The sequence below is a fragment of the Daphnia pulex genome, chromosome 7, assembly GCF_021134715.1.
Source record: "Daphnia pulex isolate KAP4 chromosome 7, ASM2113471v1".
Lineage (NCBI taxonomy): Eukaryota > Metazoa > Arthropoda > Branchiopoda > Diplostraca > Daphniidae > Daphnia > Daphnia pulex.
In genome coordinates, this window is record NC_060023.1 from 5,334,560 (window position 1) to 5,352,661 (window position 18,102).

General features: G+C 42.5%; 1 protein-coding gene across 3 annotated transcripts; it reads left to right on the forward strand.

The window, feature by feature from the left end:
* The first annotated feature begins 4,833 nt into the window (after positions 1-4,833).
* Positions 4,834-14,599, forward strand: LOC124198562 (sodium/calcium exchanger 2-like). Of its 3 annotated transcripts, none has more exons than XM_046594445.1 (21): positions 4,834-4,939; positions 8,200-8,419; positions 8,563-8,692; positions 8,797-8,931; positions 9,023-9,111; positions 9,193-9,346; positions 10,425-10,557; positions 10,620-10,728; positions 11,360-11,468; positions 11,615-11,687; positions 11,761-11,854; positions 11,925-12,075; positions 12,146-12,271; positions 12,350-12,417; positions 12,552-12,696; positions 12,763-12,860; positions 12,933-13,013; positions 13,072-13,222; positions 13,297-13,475; positions 13,554-13,651; positions 13,722-14,599. In XM_046594445.1, the coding sequence occupies exons 2-21, from the start codon at positions 8,219-8,221 to the stop codon at positions 13,861-13,863; spliced, it is 2,466 nt and encodes an 821-aa protein (XP_046450401.1). In that variant the 5' UTR covers positions 4,834-4,939; positions 8,200-8,218; the 3' UTR covers positions 13,864-14,599. The 3 variants fall into 3 exon arrangements, with proteins under 3 accessions (XP_046450401.1, XP_046450399.1, XP_046450400.1); XM_046594443.1 differs by lacking the exon at positions 4,834-4,939 and adding an exon at positions 6,492-6,684 and having other exon boundaries at positions 9,193-9,352; XM_046594444.1 differs by lacking the exon at positions 4,834-4,939 and adding an exon at positions 6,534-6,684.
* Positions 14,600-18,102: the final 3,503 nt, after the last annotated feature.

Below are 18,102 nucleotides of genomic sequence, written 5' to 3' on the forward strand. Positions count from 1 at the left end.
ATAAACATATGAACGAAATTTCTTCAGCGCCCAAACAAGCGCAAGACATTCTAACTCGTTAGCATGATACCGTGACTCCGCGTCTGACAACGTTCTACTTACAAATGCCACTGGCCGTGGCCCAGCGCCATCATCTTGTAACAACACGGCACCTAATCCCAAGTTGCTTGCGTCAGTTTGAATGACTACATCCAGTTTCTCATTGAAATGGCTCAGGAGGGGTGCGGATGTCAAACACTGCACTAATTTCTGTTTGGCCGTCTGCTGCTTCTCTGACCAAATCCAAGGCGCATTTTTCTTGAGTAAACCATACAGAGGGCTGGCAACAGCCGCAAAATCTGGGATGAAGCGCCTGAAATAAGAAGCTAGACCTAAGAAGCCTCGTAAAGATTTGACATCATGCGTTTTAAAATTAACAAGTGCTTGAACTTTGTCCGGATGCGGACGGATACCATTACCGTCAATCACGTGACCCAAATGCTCAACTCTTGACGTTGCAAACACACATTTTTCTACGTTTAGAGTCAAACCTGCTTTTTCTAGTGCCATAAGCACAAGTTCCAATCGTTCTTGATGTTCTTGAAAATTTTTGCCAAAAACCAGCACATCATCCAAATAGACGAGACACATGTGCCATTTCAAACGCGACAGCACTTTATCCATCAATCTCTGGAAGGTCGATGGCGCGTTATTCAGTCCAAAAGGAAGGCGCCGAAATTCGTAAAGTCCATCTGGTGTAATGAATGCGGTCTTGCACTGATCTTTTTCTGCCACTGGAACCTGCCAATAGCCACTAGCTAAATCGAGACTTGAAAAAAATTTAGCGCCCGATAGGCGATCAAAAACGTCATCAATTAATGGCAATGGGTACACGTCTCTCCTAGTTACTGAATTTAGTCTTCTATAATCTATACAAAAGCGGTGGCTACCATCTTTTTTCCTTACCAATACGACCGGGGCTGCCCAAGGGCTCGACGACGGCCGAATCGTTCCTGACCTCAACATTTTGGCCACCTCGTCCACAATTATTTCCCTTTCGTACCTTGAGACCCGGTATGGTGCTGACCGGACTGGTTTGGCGTCGCCGGTGTCGATTAAGTGTTCGGCCTGATCCGTCCTTCCGATTTGTCCATCTTCGCTGGGAAAACATCGCCAGCGTCGCTTGATGACGGACAAAAGGTTGATTTTCTCCTCCTCCGATAAATTTTCACCGAACCTCAGCTTGTCCACCCATGATGGTCGCAGTGTTGTCTTTGACTCGTTCACCGTCGCCGTACAGCAAACCGGCGAATCTGCTTCCTTCACATCCATCATGACTTCCGCTTCTAGGTCGATGTCCACTGTTGTGATCAGGTCGCGTCGATTGAATTGAAGAGGACTGGACTGTAGGTTGACGATCGGAATTTTTAGTTTGCCTTTCTTGATGTTCACTATTGTCGACGGCACCATCCACTCCTTGCCCGGATGAGCGCATTGATTCAGCTTCACTGCTCCTTTTCCGGTGAATTTTCTTTTTACTTTTGCGGCGACGAACATCATGGAGTCGCCTGGGATAAATACTGAATCGATTAATTTAATTCCGAGTCCACCACGAGAACGTTTCGGTGCGGACTCGGCTTCATACATTTCAATTAATTCGTCTGACACACATAAATTTTCCGAAACAATTTCCTCCACTTCGTCTTCGAATCTCACCTTCTTCATCTTCTTTTTCCTTTTTACCTCCTCACACTTTCTACAATCAAAAATTTCCTCTTCTTCTTTCCCCATATTAATATCCGTACCCTTCCCTTCTAAAACAAGTCTCCCTCCCTTTACAACAAGGTTTGTTTTACTGCTTACTATCCAATCTACTCCTAAAATTAAACAAAATGGCGATGTTTTAATTACTGCTACTTCCGATAATTTCGTCTTGATACCTCCCCACCCAATAATTAAAGAACAAAATGAATCTACTGGCACAATCTTATTGTCTACACCTCGTAACTTATACCTTGTTTCTCCCGGTCTGAGCGCCATCTTCCCCAGCTTACTGGCCGTACCAAACTTAATGGCGCTACCGGAGGCCCCCGAGTCTACGAGTGCGACCACTTCACCAATTTTATCAATGATTACTTTAATTAAAGGGAGACAAGGGCGGCAAGGTAAAGAAGCGTAGCTGGTCAACAATGGCCTTGCCTCTAACGACCAGCGCTTGTGTTTTCCGGCCGTGTCGGACAATAACGAGCTTTATGGCCCGTGTTGTGACAGAGCCAACACTCCATCGGAGGCCTTGCTGCCCCAGGTGGACCTCCTCGGCCTCTTCCTACACTTCTACTTACTGTCAAGCTTTCCAATTTGGTCGCCAACTCTGCCACCAGCTTCTCGCTGAAGTTGTTGAACGCTGCTGCCAAATCAGGGGGCTGAGGTGGCGGAATATTCATTTGACGATTGGGTGCCACATCTGATCTCGCTGACACACCTAACTGTTCCAGCTGCTGGATTCGAGCTATGAAAGCTGGGATATTTACTGGTGCTGCTGCTGTCATGGCGGCAACGTGTTCCCATTTAGCCAGGCCGTTGATCAGGAAAGGAATGGCGTCTTGTTCCGCCAGAGGAGTTGGCGAGAGGCGGCATAGCCGAAACTTATCCAGCGCGTATTCCATTCCCGATTCGTTTGGCTGTTGAACTCTGTCTTGAATTAGTCGATTCCAGTCTGCAAAAGACAATCGTCTAGAAAAATTAGTAATCAAAGCCACCGACCATGTGGCCCAATCAACGTGCGTGTGGCCGGTCTGTACATGCCACAAGAGCGCCGTTTTAACCAAACGTCGGATTCCCACTTGCAATCTGTGAGCATCAGTCCAATCTTCTGAAGTTGCTACTCTATCTATATGATTAATAAACCCTTGAACGTCCTCATCCATACGTCCTTCAAACTTAGGTATACTATCAACTACTGCAGTAGAAGGTCTATTTACCATTGGTCCAGCAGTTACCAGATTCCGTAAAGCCGTGTTCTCATCTTGTTGAGTCCGAAGCGCCTGCAGTAAATCATCGTGCTTCTGTTGTTGTAGCACTCTATCGTTCGCTGCTGCTTGAGTGAAGGCCGTCAGTGCCTGTATGAGGTCGTCGTTGGTCGCCATCGGTGCTGGGCTCAATCTGGCCGAAAGACGAGATGTTCTTGTTGGTGACGGTTGACTGACAGCTACACTCCCTCCTGATGAACTTGATGCTGATGATAAACCTGCGCGCCTTGCTGTTGTGGCTCGTGTGAGTGTCTGGAAAGGGACCGCTGGTTGCTTTGAACGTTCAGACATACGACAGCTTCGTACTAAAAAAAAAATAAACTTCCGCACACCCAAAAAAACTCGAGACGAATTAACTTCACCAGTGGCCCGGTACCTTGACCGCGTGTCTACCACGTGAGCTTCCTTTCGTCTCTTTCACCACACAAAAAAAATAATTTCGCCTTTTAACACTCTAAAAAAAAGAATGGCTGGTGCCCGCGGAATAAAAAAGGCAATGAACGCGCGGCAACAATCACAAAAAAGAAAAAGGCACGGGGGCGTTTAACGAAGAGGGTAGGAGGGAGGGGGAGAAAAAAAAAAGAAAATGGCGACTATAATTATTGGACAAAAAAAAATAAAAATCAAGATGAGGGCGAAGGGACCAAATATACAAAAAAAAAAAAAATCGGCGTGGGAACTTTTGTGACTATCTCAAAAAATAATGAGACAATTCAATGGCCACATCTCATCACTGACACCAATTGTTGTGGAGGCCGAGCGGTTGAATGCAACCACAACGAATGAATAAACTTAAATAAAATGGGAATTCAGTGACTTACAGTTTGTATTGGGAAACCAAGGGAATTACACTCAGATGAAAGGGGGTTTCTTCGCGAGAGGTAGCCAGTGGGTGAACAGGGCTCTCTCTTAATTGCTGTTACCAGGATCACACGCTCGACTAAAACCGACTGTCCTCCCTGGCTTGGGAGACAGACGAACTTGCCGGTGTCCCTCTGACGGTCGATCTGCCTGCTCCTTGCGGCCAATCCGCAACATAAGGTGCGAGCAGGTGCAAATCTAAATCTCTCTCATGGTTCATGGATGTCTAAATGGAGCTGCCGTCAGTCGACTTTTTATTCAAGGATATAATACTTTTTTTTTTATCTCGAATAGATCCTAACAAGGACGTTATGCACCACATGTTACTTGATTTAACGAAGGTCAGACGAGATCATGCGTGGGTACATAAAACGGAAGTTTATTGTGAAAGGACGTTGGTGGCCTATGACTGCATCCAACTCTACAATAATTTGAAAAAAAAGAAAAAATGACAAACCAAAGTTATTTTTGACGATGACGTACTCACGGTTGAGACACACGCTAATACACCCAAAGAGGTGGAGCGAGTGCTAAGGTTTTCATCATAATCATTTTAGTCGAGTTGCATTACGCTTCAAACATGTTGTATCTGACGAAAATAAAGATGAGCTCAATCTTCTGTGAGTTACCACCCACACTATTAAATTCAGATTTATTTTAACGATAGATCCAACCCCCACACAAAAAGTGCCTTTGTAAGTGACAAAGCAAATAATAGTGCAAGATCACGGACACCTGACAACGACTGCCATAATGTCTAATCATAGTTTTTGATTCTTTCATTTTTGGTTCGATTCAAGGCATATTTGGAAGTCTAAGGTAAGTTTATCTTTGAAGAAGAGGAAAAAATGGGAACGACGAGTCTAATGTAAATGTGTTCATCCGTTCCAAGGTGAAAAAGGCGCCGCCGCGGGCAGACTAACCGTACGCTAGGCATATTACGTGTGGGCGTCGACCGGGAGGCATCAAGGCCAAGCCGAGGAAATTACTTTTTATGACAGTAGAGAAGAATCCTCGCAACAAAAAGGAAACGGTGAAAAAGCCCCAAAAGAGAGAAAAAAAAGGACACGGTGAGTGTGTATTTACTTTTGTTCAAGCGCTACTCGTCTATACGTCTACATTTCTGTTTGCCTTCAAATAAGTCGATTCAACAGCAACTAAACAACCGACTCTTTTTCAACATGTCCAGATAGCTATTTAGTCGACTGTAGTTACCCCCCCAAAAAAAACAATCGAGTCTATAGTCGTACAGTTATTGTATTGTTTCAAGTGCAAGCTGGTGGCGCAACAGCTTGTCTAAATAAGAGTATCGCGTCCGATATGTTCTTTATAGCCTCTCGTAGTTGCTCTGCTCGTTCAGCCGTCACGGCCGGACGTTGCGTTCGTCTCCATACTGGCGGCCGCCCCATAGTCTCTATAAACACTGTATGAACGGCTTCACACGGCACGCTTGGCTGATGGTTATAGGATGGCTGGAACCCCAAAAGAGAAAGAAAATCGCGTGGCATGAGAAGCCAAGCAATTCACGTTTTCCCGTGTTGCGCGCGAGGCCACGCCAACTGCCAGCGCCAAGCACCCAGCGCCGCGTTCAAGCAAAACATGAATTGAAGACCTAACTCGACCCATTCCCATTTTGTTTATCCGATCTCAAAAGCCCATTGTGGACTAGTATGTTGGCTATTTGCACTTTCGAATTGATCAAGCCTCGTTGATTGATGTACTTAGACAATAACCGACAGTCTATTTTGTTCGGCCAAGAGCAAAAAAAAAAAACAAACTTCCCCCCTTGTTTTCTTGTGGGGGGGACCGTGTAGATAGATAAAAAAAGGGCCACTCCTATACAGCCGCTCACGAAAGGTTGGATTGCATACGCTGCGATGGAATGTTCCATGCGGATGACGCCTCTTATTCTGCTGTGGGAGAGAACCAAAAAGAAAAGAAAAACCGAGTCGGATTAGCTGCAGGCAAGGTGGAAGAAGAACAGGCCCCGGTGATGATTCACGTTGGGTCTTTTGTACTGCCAGCATGTCCTTGGGCACAACTATACACACGACGCCCACACGCGACAGCATCTTTTTAAAAACGAATGTACATACGCTAGCTGTAGCTGTAGCTGGTTGTAGAGTTGCTGATGTTCCCAACATTAACTCTTTGTAGGGCGAATCAAGGAAAACATTGTCCAACTATATATCGACCACCACGTCTAGCCGAATCGCGAAAAAAACGGGAAAAACCTGTATCGAGTTAGACCTGAACGTTCCGTTTGCTTATTGACAGATAACAGTCGATGACTGGGCTAAACACGACACAAGTTTTGTTTTTTCGTAGCCATCAGAAAAGTAGGTAGACGTCACGTTTTACTGCCTGAGGAACTCTTGGTTGATTGCAGTGTCGAACTGGTTGGAACGCAAAAAGATTTTACGACTTGGGCACCTCTATACTGTGACCGTACAAGTCGGTAGCTTCTCTTTGATTTTTCTCCGCGTGTTTATTCTTTATGATATAGACTCTAATACTGAGAGCTCTGTGAGCTGCAAGGGGGAAAGTTGGCACTCTCTCTAGTCTCTATACTACCGTAGGGCATCTAATATCTGATTGTTGCCTTTTTCTTTTTTAGACTGTTGGGTCGCAGGAAAATGCCGCCGGTGCTCCGGTACGGGAATTCCTGTAGACTCCGTGAGTCGCGGCCGAAACCAACAACAGTCTGGTCGTGAACGCCGAGTCGTTCCGTTGTTCCGTTCTTGCCGCGTCCGACTATTTCGTTTTGTTTGTTATTTTCTGATATTTCAACCTGCAGCTTCTGACCGCCGACGAGGTAAAAATTCTTGAGTGTTTTCCTTTGCTTGCTGGGTCAACATCCACCACAGGAATTATATATACACCTGAAAGCCGATAAAAACAAACAGTAACGGTGTTTTGTGAAATCAATTGGACGTTGGTAACGCCCCACGTTGTTTTCCTTTTTTTCGGGTAGAGAGTCACACGACGTTTTGTTTCAGCGTGAAAAAAACCAGGAAAATACCAGGAAAATGATAAACCAAATTTTCGTCAAAGTGTTTCCCATTGGATACGAGAGAATTAAAATAATTGAAACAAAAATTCCAGAGGTCTAGAAAAAGAAATAGACTCGATTAATGCACGTCTGCTGTTGGCACACCTGGATTTGTTTCAACCTTTTTTTCCTTTCGAAGTTTTCACACATGTATGCGACAAGCAGAATTGAAAGTGCTGTTCCATATAAAGTTGAATGTTTCCCACTCGATGAATCGTCCTCCTGTCACACAATAGCGTTTGTTAATAACTCGCAACCCACTTTTTTTTTCTCTCTTATTCTCTCCCCATTTCGTTGTTCACGCCATTTCTACTTTGCCAGGCTGTTTATTTTTTTATTTTTTTGTATTTTTGTTTGGTGTAAAAGCCTTCTTGGTTCGGAGTATAATGAATAGCCTAGGCGGTGGGTGAAGAATGTCCGACATGACATCACCTATCCTCGGGCGGCCAGCGGTTCGACACAGGATCGAAACACACGTTCATTATTCATCACGACGAGGTTTGCGTAGCCATGGAGATATTACACAGAACGTTTCTTTTTCTAGCAGCAGGATGAACGCGTAGAATTGTACAGCGCAATTGAATTCCCGCCCTAAATATCAAAGATCGATAGGCCGATTCCATCGGCTCATCTAGAAATCTGACGGCAGTACAGATGGTGTGACGCTAGTGCAGATGGTTGCCTTGCCTACTGGTTGCTACAGCACTGCTGCCGCCCTTTTCTGGCCGGCCGTGAAAATGGAGAGAAGAAAAGAATAAAGCTCACACGCGGGGAGAGAAAATGGCACCTGATGTCGGTTCGTCCGTCCGTCCGATGACGCCACGGCCTTGTATGGAAGGTGTACGGAATGAGTGGGCCGTAACTTTTGAGACGTTACACTGTAATGTCGAGTTTCGCATTCCATCGAAAGTCTTGTGTCGTGTTGGCCAGCCCGGCACGTCATCTACTGCTATGGCCAGCACGGCCAGGAGAAACACCAGCACACAGCGCGGAATATAAAATATATATCGCTGCTACGTATACATATCACGCAGCTGTAATGAGACATCCGACGGAAGCAATGACTTCCCAACGGTTCATTATACTCACTTCTCCTGGTTAACAATCAGCCAGACCCAAAGAACTGCATTGTGATTATACACATATAATAATATATTTATACTTGGGCCATAACGCGCGCTGGCTGTCATTTGCCAAGATATAATTAACAATTTCCCTTTTATTCTCATTTTATTCTGATTTTATTCTCATTTGATTCTGAAACGGTCGAAAATCAAGGCAGCGCTTGCGAGAGAAAATGACGCGAAATAATGGGACACTGGATGACTACACGTGCTCAAACGCACTGCTGTTGCCGTTGATCAGCGAATTCACTTGGTCAATCGAGGTGCGGGCATTTCTCTATTTGTTCGGCCTCCTCTACTGCTTCACGGGTGTGGCCATTATCGCCGACATCTTTATGGGCGCCATCGAGAAAATCACGTCCACAACTCGCAAGGTATTCATCAACCACAGGGCAGGGCCTCCTTACGTTCATTCCCCTATAACTAACCGGTTCCCGATGAGTGTTGTTGATACAATGAGCACACACATTTCATTCATCTCCTAAAAATAAACGTTCAATCAAACACGTTCTTTCAGGTGTATTTGTCGAGAGGTGAGTCGCAAGAACCCGAAGTCATTGAAGTGCGGATTTGGAATGACACGGTAGCCAATTTGACGCTAATGGCTCTCGGCTCATCGGCACCTGAAATCTTACTCTCAATTATAGGTAATTTTCTCTGCTATTATATATAAGTTGTATATTATATTAAGATGAGAAATTACTGATGCATTCTGTATGCGGTGCGTGCTTAATTTATTTTAAAAAAACAGAGATTGTCGGCAACAACTTTGAGTCGGGGTCTTTGGGTCCCGGCACCATTGTCGGATCGGCCGCCTTCAATTTGATGGGAATCAGCGCCGTCTGTGTGGCCGCCATTCCCGGCGTCGAATCACGCCAAATCAAAGGTTAACACATCCCGCTATTATTAGACCCTTTATAAGAAATTCTGGTTGTTGCGGTGAATTAATTCTTTTTTTCTGATTCGATTATTCACAGGGCTGAAAGTGTTCGCCATCACCGCAGTTTTCAGCATATTGGCCTACCTCTGGCTGATTTTCGTTCTGATGGGAGTCAGCAAGAATGTGGTAAGTCATAACGAATGTCGGCCGCTCGTTATAGTGAAATCGAAATGGATACAATTCCGACTCTTTTGTTGGTTATATCAGGTGGAAGTGTGGGAGGCGGTGGTGACTTTCCTCCTCTTTCCCATTCTGGTTTACCTGGCGTATTTGGCCGATAAAGGATTCCCGTGGAACAAGTCACGTGTCAGCGCCACGACCGCAAACGGCAAGCAAATTGAGCTTGGCTCCATCCAGCCCGGTGAGTGTAAGTTCTTTCTTTGATTCCCAACTTGCTGCTGGCTGCTGGCCCCCACCACCTTTTTTTTGACCGGCGCTCTACTTCATTAACGGCAGCGAACAGCACGACACGACGCGTTGGGTAGAATTCAACGTTCCGTGCTGGCTTTCTTTTTCCATAACCACACACGTACAACTTTTCCGCAGCCCGGCAGGTTTGATGAGCGCGTGTATATTTCACCAAAAAAAATATAAAAAAAATTATAATATTTAGTCGATTATGAATATATAACTCCACAACGCCCTTTACTCATATACACTTAAGTTTTCAAGCATTTAAGGCGAGACGTTCTTACCTAATCGGGATTACATACTCTTGGTGCGCTGACAACTTTCGAAAAATCTATTCCTGACGTGTAAAACAACTATCCTTGAAAAACCTCTTTAAAAAAAAAACAAAAAAACTTCCAAACTTGGTTTTTCATTCTAAAAGCGCCTTTCTCTGTTATCGAATGCCGCTTTTATTTTTGCACTTGCTGTTGTTGTTTACAATACTCTACGATTTCTTATATGGACGGAATGGTTTGACGAGCACTGATTGAATTAATTTCAAATCATCAATTCTTTCAATTTAGCACTCTTTGGGACTTGATATTCACCTTTTTGTTTTTTCTTTTCGTTTTTTTTTTTTTCTTTCTGTTTTGATTTCTTATTTGCCTCATCCCGGTGTTTCTTCTCCTTATTGGATGACTGCTCGTCTGATGGCTCCGAACTCAACTCTATATATCCGTGTGTGGCTGTGTGCTCGGTTCAATATTTCTGGATGATGTTTTTTCTCACACCAAAAACAAAACCTTCACGTCGGTCATCCGACCTACTTGTTCCCGACACATGCGAGCCGCTGTTTATTCTTCGTGATTTCCCCCGTGATCGATGGCCCATATGGATAAACACCCGCCGCTCCGCTATTATATAATTCCGATACATTCATCTATACCACCCCTGCTGCTGGCATCGGGGGGGAATTTTTGAAATGCATGCCTTGCGTGTCGTGATCCATCGCCTTTACTTGACGCTTCATGTCCTGCGTGTAAACACAGTGGAAGCCATGGTGGATGGACTTACTCTCACCAAAGACGGACAGGTGGACCCCAACGAGCTGGCCAAATGGGTCAGACAAGCCTCGCGCATGGGACTCACCGGAGAAGATGCTGCCAAACTCGCCGCATACAAGTCTGTTTCATATCGATTTGGCGTATATTTACAGGGTTCTATATAGTATTTGATTTTGACAGGTTAATTACGAGCAAAGAACATTCCCGTGCTTGGTACCGAATTGGAGCCACCCGCATTTTCTCCGGCAGCAAGAAAATTCAACCGCAACTGAGTATCAAACTCAGAGAGGTAAAGAATATTTTACTTTTTAAATGTAGCCCTACTAATACGTTGAGGAAACAAAATGTCTTGACGACATTTCAGCTTTATTAATTAAGTCATTTAGAAATTGTTAGCGCAAAATATGTCTTTTGAAAATATTAGCTTTCGTCACGATCAACTTCAAAGCCTTAGATAGATTTACACATAACTGTGTATAGCCTATACACATATACTGTATGTGCTCTTCATCTACTGTTTTCTCGTTTAATTACACACATGACGCTATTTAAAAGCGTTCGCAAAAGGAACAAAATTCACCCAAGGTAGTACCAGGAAAATATGAACTACTATATCCTAGCATGTTTTATCATCGTCTACTTCACGTTACATTTAACAGTTCATTATTTTTGTGTAATGCGATTAAGGAAAAACACGTGACATTATTTACGCAACTGCCTGTATATACCTGTACTGATAATACGATTTAGGCCTAGTTGTATTGGTTTATGCACTTGCTGTTCGATAATAACGTCCATTCTGTTTATACTTTATTTGAATGTTGCACTTTTTTAACAAATTATTTAAAAAACCGTTAAGCAACAGTTTTTTTCTAACTATCCTCTGCGTGTTCTTTTTGAAAAAACAAAAAACAAAAAAGGTTTACGACGCCATCAATGAAAACCCGGACGCTGTAAACCTGAGCCCGTTAATCGAAACCGTCCCGCAGAACAAAGCAATCATCGAATTCCACGCGATCGCCTGTGCAGGTATTTTCCCCTTTTTTTACACCATACAACATCAATCATTGTATTCTTTTAGGAAAAAACCACATATAATACTGAAGAATGAGCTTCACAGTCCTTTTTGTTTTATGGTTTCTGCAATAACAAACGGTTTGTTCAATTTACTATAGTACCTGAAAGCGTCGGACGGTTTCCCATCACCATCGTGCGTACCGGAAAGACGGACAACTCCGTGTCTGTGAGGTAATAACTACATTTTTATAACTTAAAAAAAAAAAAAAAAAGGAATAGAATAACAAATGGTTATGTGTTCTAGGGTCGAAACAATTGATGGCAGTGCGGTTGGAGGACAAGATTTTGTGACGTTCAACCAAGTAATCCAATTTGAGGCCGGTGAACTTGAGAAAATAGTGAGTCGTAATACCAGAGATTCTATTGATTTTTCTAAAATGACAGCAATATGTATTTTTTAAATGTCAGGTAACGATGGAGATTATAGATGACAACCAGTACGAACCCGATGAGCAGTTTTACATCAAGTTGAGCTTAACAGGGACCAAAGCGATCAAGCAAAAGGATGTCATGCTCGGTCGCATTTCAATCATGGAAGTCACCGTCTTGAACGATGATGGTCAGTAGACTACACAACAGTCTTTTATTTAGAGGAGATTATTATATTATATATCAATTTGGCTTGACAGATCCTGGCACTATTACATTTGAAGAAAGAGGCATCCTCGTTAAAGAATCGGTGGGCGTAGCCCAAGTGCCTGTTTTACGTAAAAATGGCGCTGACGGAGAGGTTAGCGTTCGTTGGCGAACAATTGGTAAGCCCTTCTATCATCTTTCTCTTTGGATTTTGAATTCACCTCAGCAAAAGCACATAAATCTTCTTTATAATACAGACAAAAATGCCGTCAGCGGTAAGGCCTACATAGGAGGGGAGGGCTGTTTGGTTTTCAAGCACTCCGAGGTAAGTTAGGTTACACAATACACAGGCCACCGCATAGTTTATAATCACAATTTCGATTCTTAAACTGTGATATGTGGATAAAAAAATTTTATTTTTGCATTTATGCAACCTACAAAGTAAAGTTTTTATATTAGATGAAACGTGTGATTGAAATCCCAATTTCAAATGACATGATGCCGGAAAAAGATGAATGTTTCGAAGTAGAATTATCCGATCCTACTGGTGGCGCCGTTCTTGGATCTATTACCAAATTGGCTGTTACCATCACGAACGACGAAGGTTATTGCAATTTTTAATTTTTATTCGCTTAGGAACAAAATATTCAATCCAATTTGTTTCATCTAGAGTTCAATTCGGTACTCAACCGCTTAGCGGATATGACCACCGCCAATGTGGATTCGATGGAAGTGCATCACAGTACTTGGACCAGTCAGATCAAAGATGTAATTGATTACTACCATTTTCAAATTGCTGGAACTATATTACACGATACAATTTTCTTTAATGATTCACAGGCCATGAATGTAAACGGCGGTGATATTGAGAACGCTACTACTTCTGACTACGTTATGCACTTTTTAACATTTGGATGGAAGGTTTGAAATCTTTTGCGATTAGTTTGCCTAATTTAAGTGTAATTTTTTTTCCCCTCAGCTTTTGTTTGCGTTCGTCCCACCAGCTGGAATTTGGGGCGGCTGGTTATCGTTCTTTGTTTCGTTAGTTGTCATTGGTGCACTGACTGCAATTGTGGGTGACCTGGCCAGTATTTTCGGATGCCTTGTAGGACTTGATGACGCCGTCACAGGTGAGTTTTGTTTGTCATTAATACAACTCTATAATCAAGTGGTTGTTTCTGTATCGGATGTTCATTAAATTCAGCCATCACTTTCGTGGCTCTGGGAACATCTCTGCCGGATCTCTTTGCAAGTCGGGCTGCTGCTATGAACGAGAAATATGCGGATAATGCCATCGGAAACGTAACCGGAAGTAATTCTGTCAACGTTTTCCTTGGCCTCGGTTTACCTTGGCTAATCGCGAGCATATACCACGCGTCAAACGTTTGTTGAAAAATCATTTGTCATTTGCTAAGAGTACGAGGAAAGCGGAAGCCCTTACTTTTCAATGAAAATTTCCAGGGAAATGAATTCAAGGTGGAAGCCGGAAGTCTGGGATTTTCCATTACCGTTTTCACAATCACTGCAGTTTTGTCGCTAGCGCTGTTGGTAACGCGGAGGTGAGTTAGACTTTGACATGCAAATATACAAGATCTCATTAAAAAAATAAATTACGATTTGATCGCACAGATGCTCAGCTGCATGTGGGCGTGGTGAACTGGGGGGTCCACTCGGAACCCGCTACGCTTCGGCCATCTTTCTGTTATTGCTTTGGATGGCTTACGTACTTCTCTCGTCTCTAGAGACTTACGGACACATTACAGGCTTCTAAAAAAATCATCACACCGATGTGTATTAAACTATATAATACTGCCTCTGCCGGACCGTGCTCCCAGTTACAAAATGCCAGACTATCCATATGTATTTTAGGTGATAGAGAACCGGACAGTATGTTCCACGCGATGTAAACCGACGTTGTTTGGTTAGACTCTAAGTCGCTAAAATTCCGCCGTCGATTTATTTCGTAACTGACCATGACATGATGACAATAAGTTGAAGTTAATCCATAAAATGTATTTTCTAATGCCTAATCTGGCAATGCGCTTTTTTCAACAATGTGACAGACTGAATCGCATCCAGTTAAAGAACTTTTTGTCGGTTTTTCATTGGGACATACTATTATATGCCTGTCTCTATTTCTAATAACGTATGTATGGAATTCTAAGAAACAAGTATTGAATCTCTTGAAGTGCATAACAAATTTTTATGTATTTTGAAATTTGCAACGTACAAAGTTTTTTAATTACGGTTCTTTTAACTTTTCTATTTGGGCATTTTCCGATAGCTTTTTTGGGAGAAATTACCTTATCATTTTTCTCTTTTATCATAAATCTTTTAAGGTAAATTCCGTTGGCATTATTACTTATTTTTACTTCTCTTGAATCAAGCATTTATATTACACCAAACTAACATAAATATATCACGTATATTGATCGCGTGTTGTTTTTGCAAATTTAATAGGTCGCTATCTTTTTAAGTACACTAGCTGTGTTTCCCAGCAAAATGTATATTACTGACTTATCTTTGAAATTTTTCACGGTTCGTTTCTTTAAAAGAGTTGGCTAACGTCCGAAGTTGCCAGTTCGATGAAATTGTGAAAAAAAAACGATTGGACACGAACCAGTAAAAGTTCTTGCATGGCGGCTTACGGAGTTTCGCTGGTGTCATTCTTAGTTTAATGTTTCCCATTTCAGTCGTTTTTAGTTTCCATTCATAATTGGAAAACGTATATTCCTTAGTTATCAGGTAATCTTTTAGTATTTATTTCCCCTCGATAGTCATTGTAGTTTATTTATTATTAATTTTTAAGTAAAACGCATTTTGTTTTCAAAGACAATATCCCCTTCTTGTAGAATATACTCGTCGACGACTTGCTCAGACTAGAGTTGGATTTTCTAGTAATAGTCATTGCCTATGCAGACGACATTTCCATTGTAGCACCCCACAAAGACCCAGAAATTGCTACTCGTAATCTGCAGATTGCGTGTGACACGGTGGTCAGTTGGCTCCGTTCTCGGAAACTATATCTGAATGCCCTCAAATCTGTCTTTGTCGTATTCTCTCGCAAACGTATCGCACTGAACAACCTAAATATCTGCATTAACAACATCGTGATTTTCCCTTCTCTGTCTGTCCACTTTCTTGGCCTCATTGTTGACACAAATCTAAAATGGAAAGATCATCTAAATGCTAAATGCGTGTCGGCCAAAAGGGCCCTTCTCATGGTTAATTCTTGTCTGCGACAGTCCTTTGGCTTTGATTGTATGCGCCTCAGGTCTCTTTACCTCTCTAATGTTGAGCCGATCCTCTCTTATGGGTGCTCAGTGTGGCTCTCCATACTCAAAACTCAGGCTGGAAAGAAAACCCTACGGTCCTTACAGCGCTATGCCGCTGTCTTATCACTGGGTCCTTCAAAACAGCTCCCACTGATTCCCTTTTAGTTTTGGCCAATCTGCTCCCGCTTGATCTGCATCTCCTCAAACTTGCCAGCCTAAGATACCTATCTATGAACCTGACTGGTGGTTTCTCTCCCTCCTCGTTGAAGATTCTGTCTGAGCGCGTCCCGTTACTTATCTCCGCCCAGAGAATTCCACTCCACTTCCACTCGGTCGAAATAATTCGATTTTTGATAAATTAAATTAAAAAAGCTTCCGGAGTTGATGGAAGTGGAAGATCGGTGGTAAACTGGTAACTCACGACCGCGACAAGAGCTGGAGGCGTGGCGTCGTCGTGAGTTACCAGTCTGGAATCTTTTAAATTTAATTTATCAAAAAACGATTTAGTTTTCCTAAGCGACTTCGACCGAGGACCGAGTTCTGAACCTCGGTCCTTTGGCATGGCAGCACGTGTCGCTAACCATAAGGCTACCGTTGACATGAAAGAGTTAAGGGAAAGCATGAACTGTATGGTAGCTCCTCACAAACAATAATTTATGTTTGCAACGTGTGACCGCCTGATATTTCAGTGACTGATGCTATTAAAATTTTAAATTTTATCGATTTTTTTTGCCTTTTTGTTTGGTGTGAATTCTGACATTTCAACATCTTACGACGGCCGACGGGATTTATCATTTCAGGAAGCCAACTGTAAACAGAATCTTCGAGATCAGAATTGAGAGATCTTTTGCTGTGGATTGGAAAACTTAAACGTCCAATTTTCTTTCAAGATTTCCTGATTCTGTTTACTCGTGAATGTAAACGCCCATTATTTCAGCAACACACCTCTCACTTTTTTTTCATTTAGCAATTCATGAATTGCCTTTAGACTTTAACACTTGAGAATAAATAACTTATTCTCAAATGTTAAAGTCCTCACGAGTTTTTCTTGGTTTCTTAAACGTTGGCGGATTCCCTAATTTCCGCCACTAGAGCTATTCATCAAATTTCCCATAGCTCCCCCTTGATGGCGCTGACCTGGTGTAGCCCTTTACCTGGCCCGATAACCGGGTTGGCCCGATGAGCGGGTGGCCCGATGACTGGACCGCCACTGTATGGCCCAGGTATACCCCCCCTTCACTGTCCCCTCTCCCATGGGTACGCGCCACCCCCCGCTCGACCCCCCTTTCTGGCCGGCTTGGGCTGCGCGTCAGCTCCGTAAAACTCAAAACTTTGAACGCGTTTTACGGGCACTTCCGCTCATTTGCACACCCTAAACCCTATATTAAAAATGATCAGCGTAAAACGATCTACAACCCTGTATTAATTGTTTTTTTATATAAGAAAACCTGTCTTGGTAGGGAAGAGCCGGTGCACGGTTTTCATCTCCTTCCTCTGGACAAGATCTAGTCTATGTGTACAATTTAAACAAAATGCCTTTCCCTCAAAAATTGATTGAACGAGATTCGAGAGATTTGATTGAAACTTGAAATTGAACTTTAAAATGAATTTCGAGTTGAAATATAACTAATTAAATCAATCGATAGTTAAGCTTTTAAATATTATGAAGTAATTTTAGAAACACAGGTGAGGAACTACATAAAAAGAATTATTTAACCAGAGGACTTAAAAAATCTCCATAAGCCGTCATACAAGTGGTTCGAATACAAAATTGTTTTCCCATTTGGGTAAGGCTGGGAACGTGTCGGTCGTTTGATAGAGATGTAAACAAAAATCCGACGTTGTTAGTCCTATTCAAAAGGGAAAACAATTTTGTGTAGGGGAATTTGACATAATTTTTTACCAGGAGCTGCCGGTGTGGCGGCAGGTCCCTTTTGGTGTTCTATTTTTTCTTTGTCTATGTTGCATTGATTAGGATTACCGAAGTCCCCCTCTGCCGTCCCAAACCTAAAAGTTAAGGGATGCAAATTTAAGTTATTGGTTGTTAGGCGGCTCCATTTTCCTGCTTATTCGTCAAAGCCATGTTACCATTAGATTAGTTTCGGCTCCGGTTTGATTTTTTTAAATTGAGTAAGACTGAGAGGAATTGGTTTAATTTTCACGTTGCAGCTTCGACGCACTTACGATATTCTTGTATAATTTGATGGATCTTGTTGGTACTGAATTCAAATCAAAAATAGTTTTTTTCCAGCGTTTTCCCTTACATATTTCGAATGTGATCACAAATGCCAATTCCACGGCGCGTGGCAGTGCCGGATTAGAGTTTGGCGGGCCCTGGGCAAAATTGATATCGCGGGCCTTTTTTCCACTTTTATGCTGAAAAGATTATATTTTAGAACATACATTCAGATTCAATACACTTTTAAAATAAGTAATTTACGAACATTACCGCAATCACTAATTAAATTGGAACGGATCGAGATTTTCTACTAGCAAAATCACTGATAATATCATTGAAATCAATATCGTTAAGTAGGTCGGACTCGATGCTCATCAAAGTTAAATTATTTAGGCGGTCTTCGAGCTTGCCCGGCTTTCATTTTTGATCCGCTTGAGTTTTGAAAAGGACCGCTCTCCTTTACAGTTGGTTACCATCATGGACAAAAATATGCGAAGAGCAATCTCGATGTTCGGGAAAGATGATTCTAGACGATTTGATTTGATTCTTGAATACA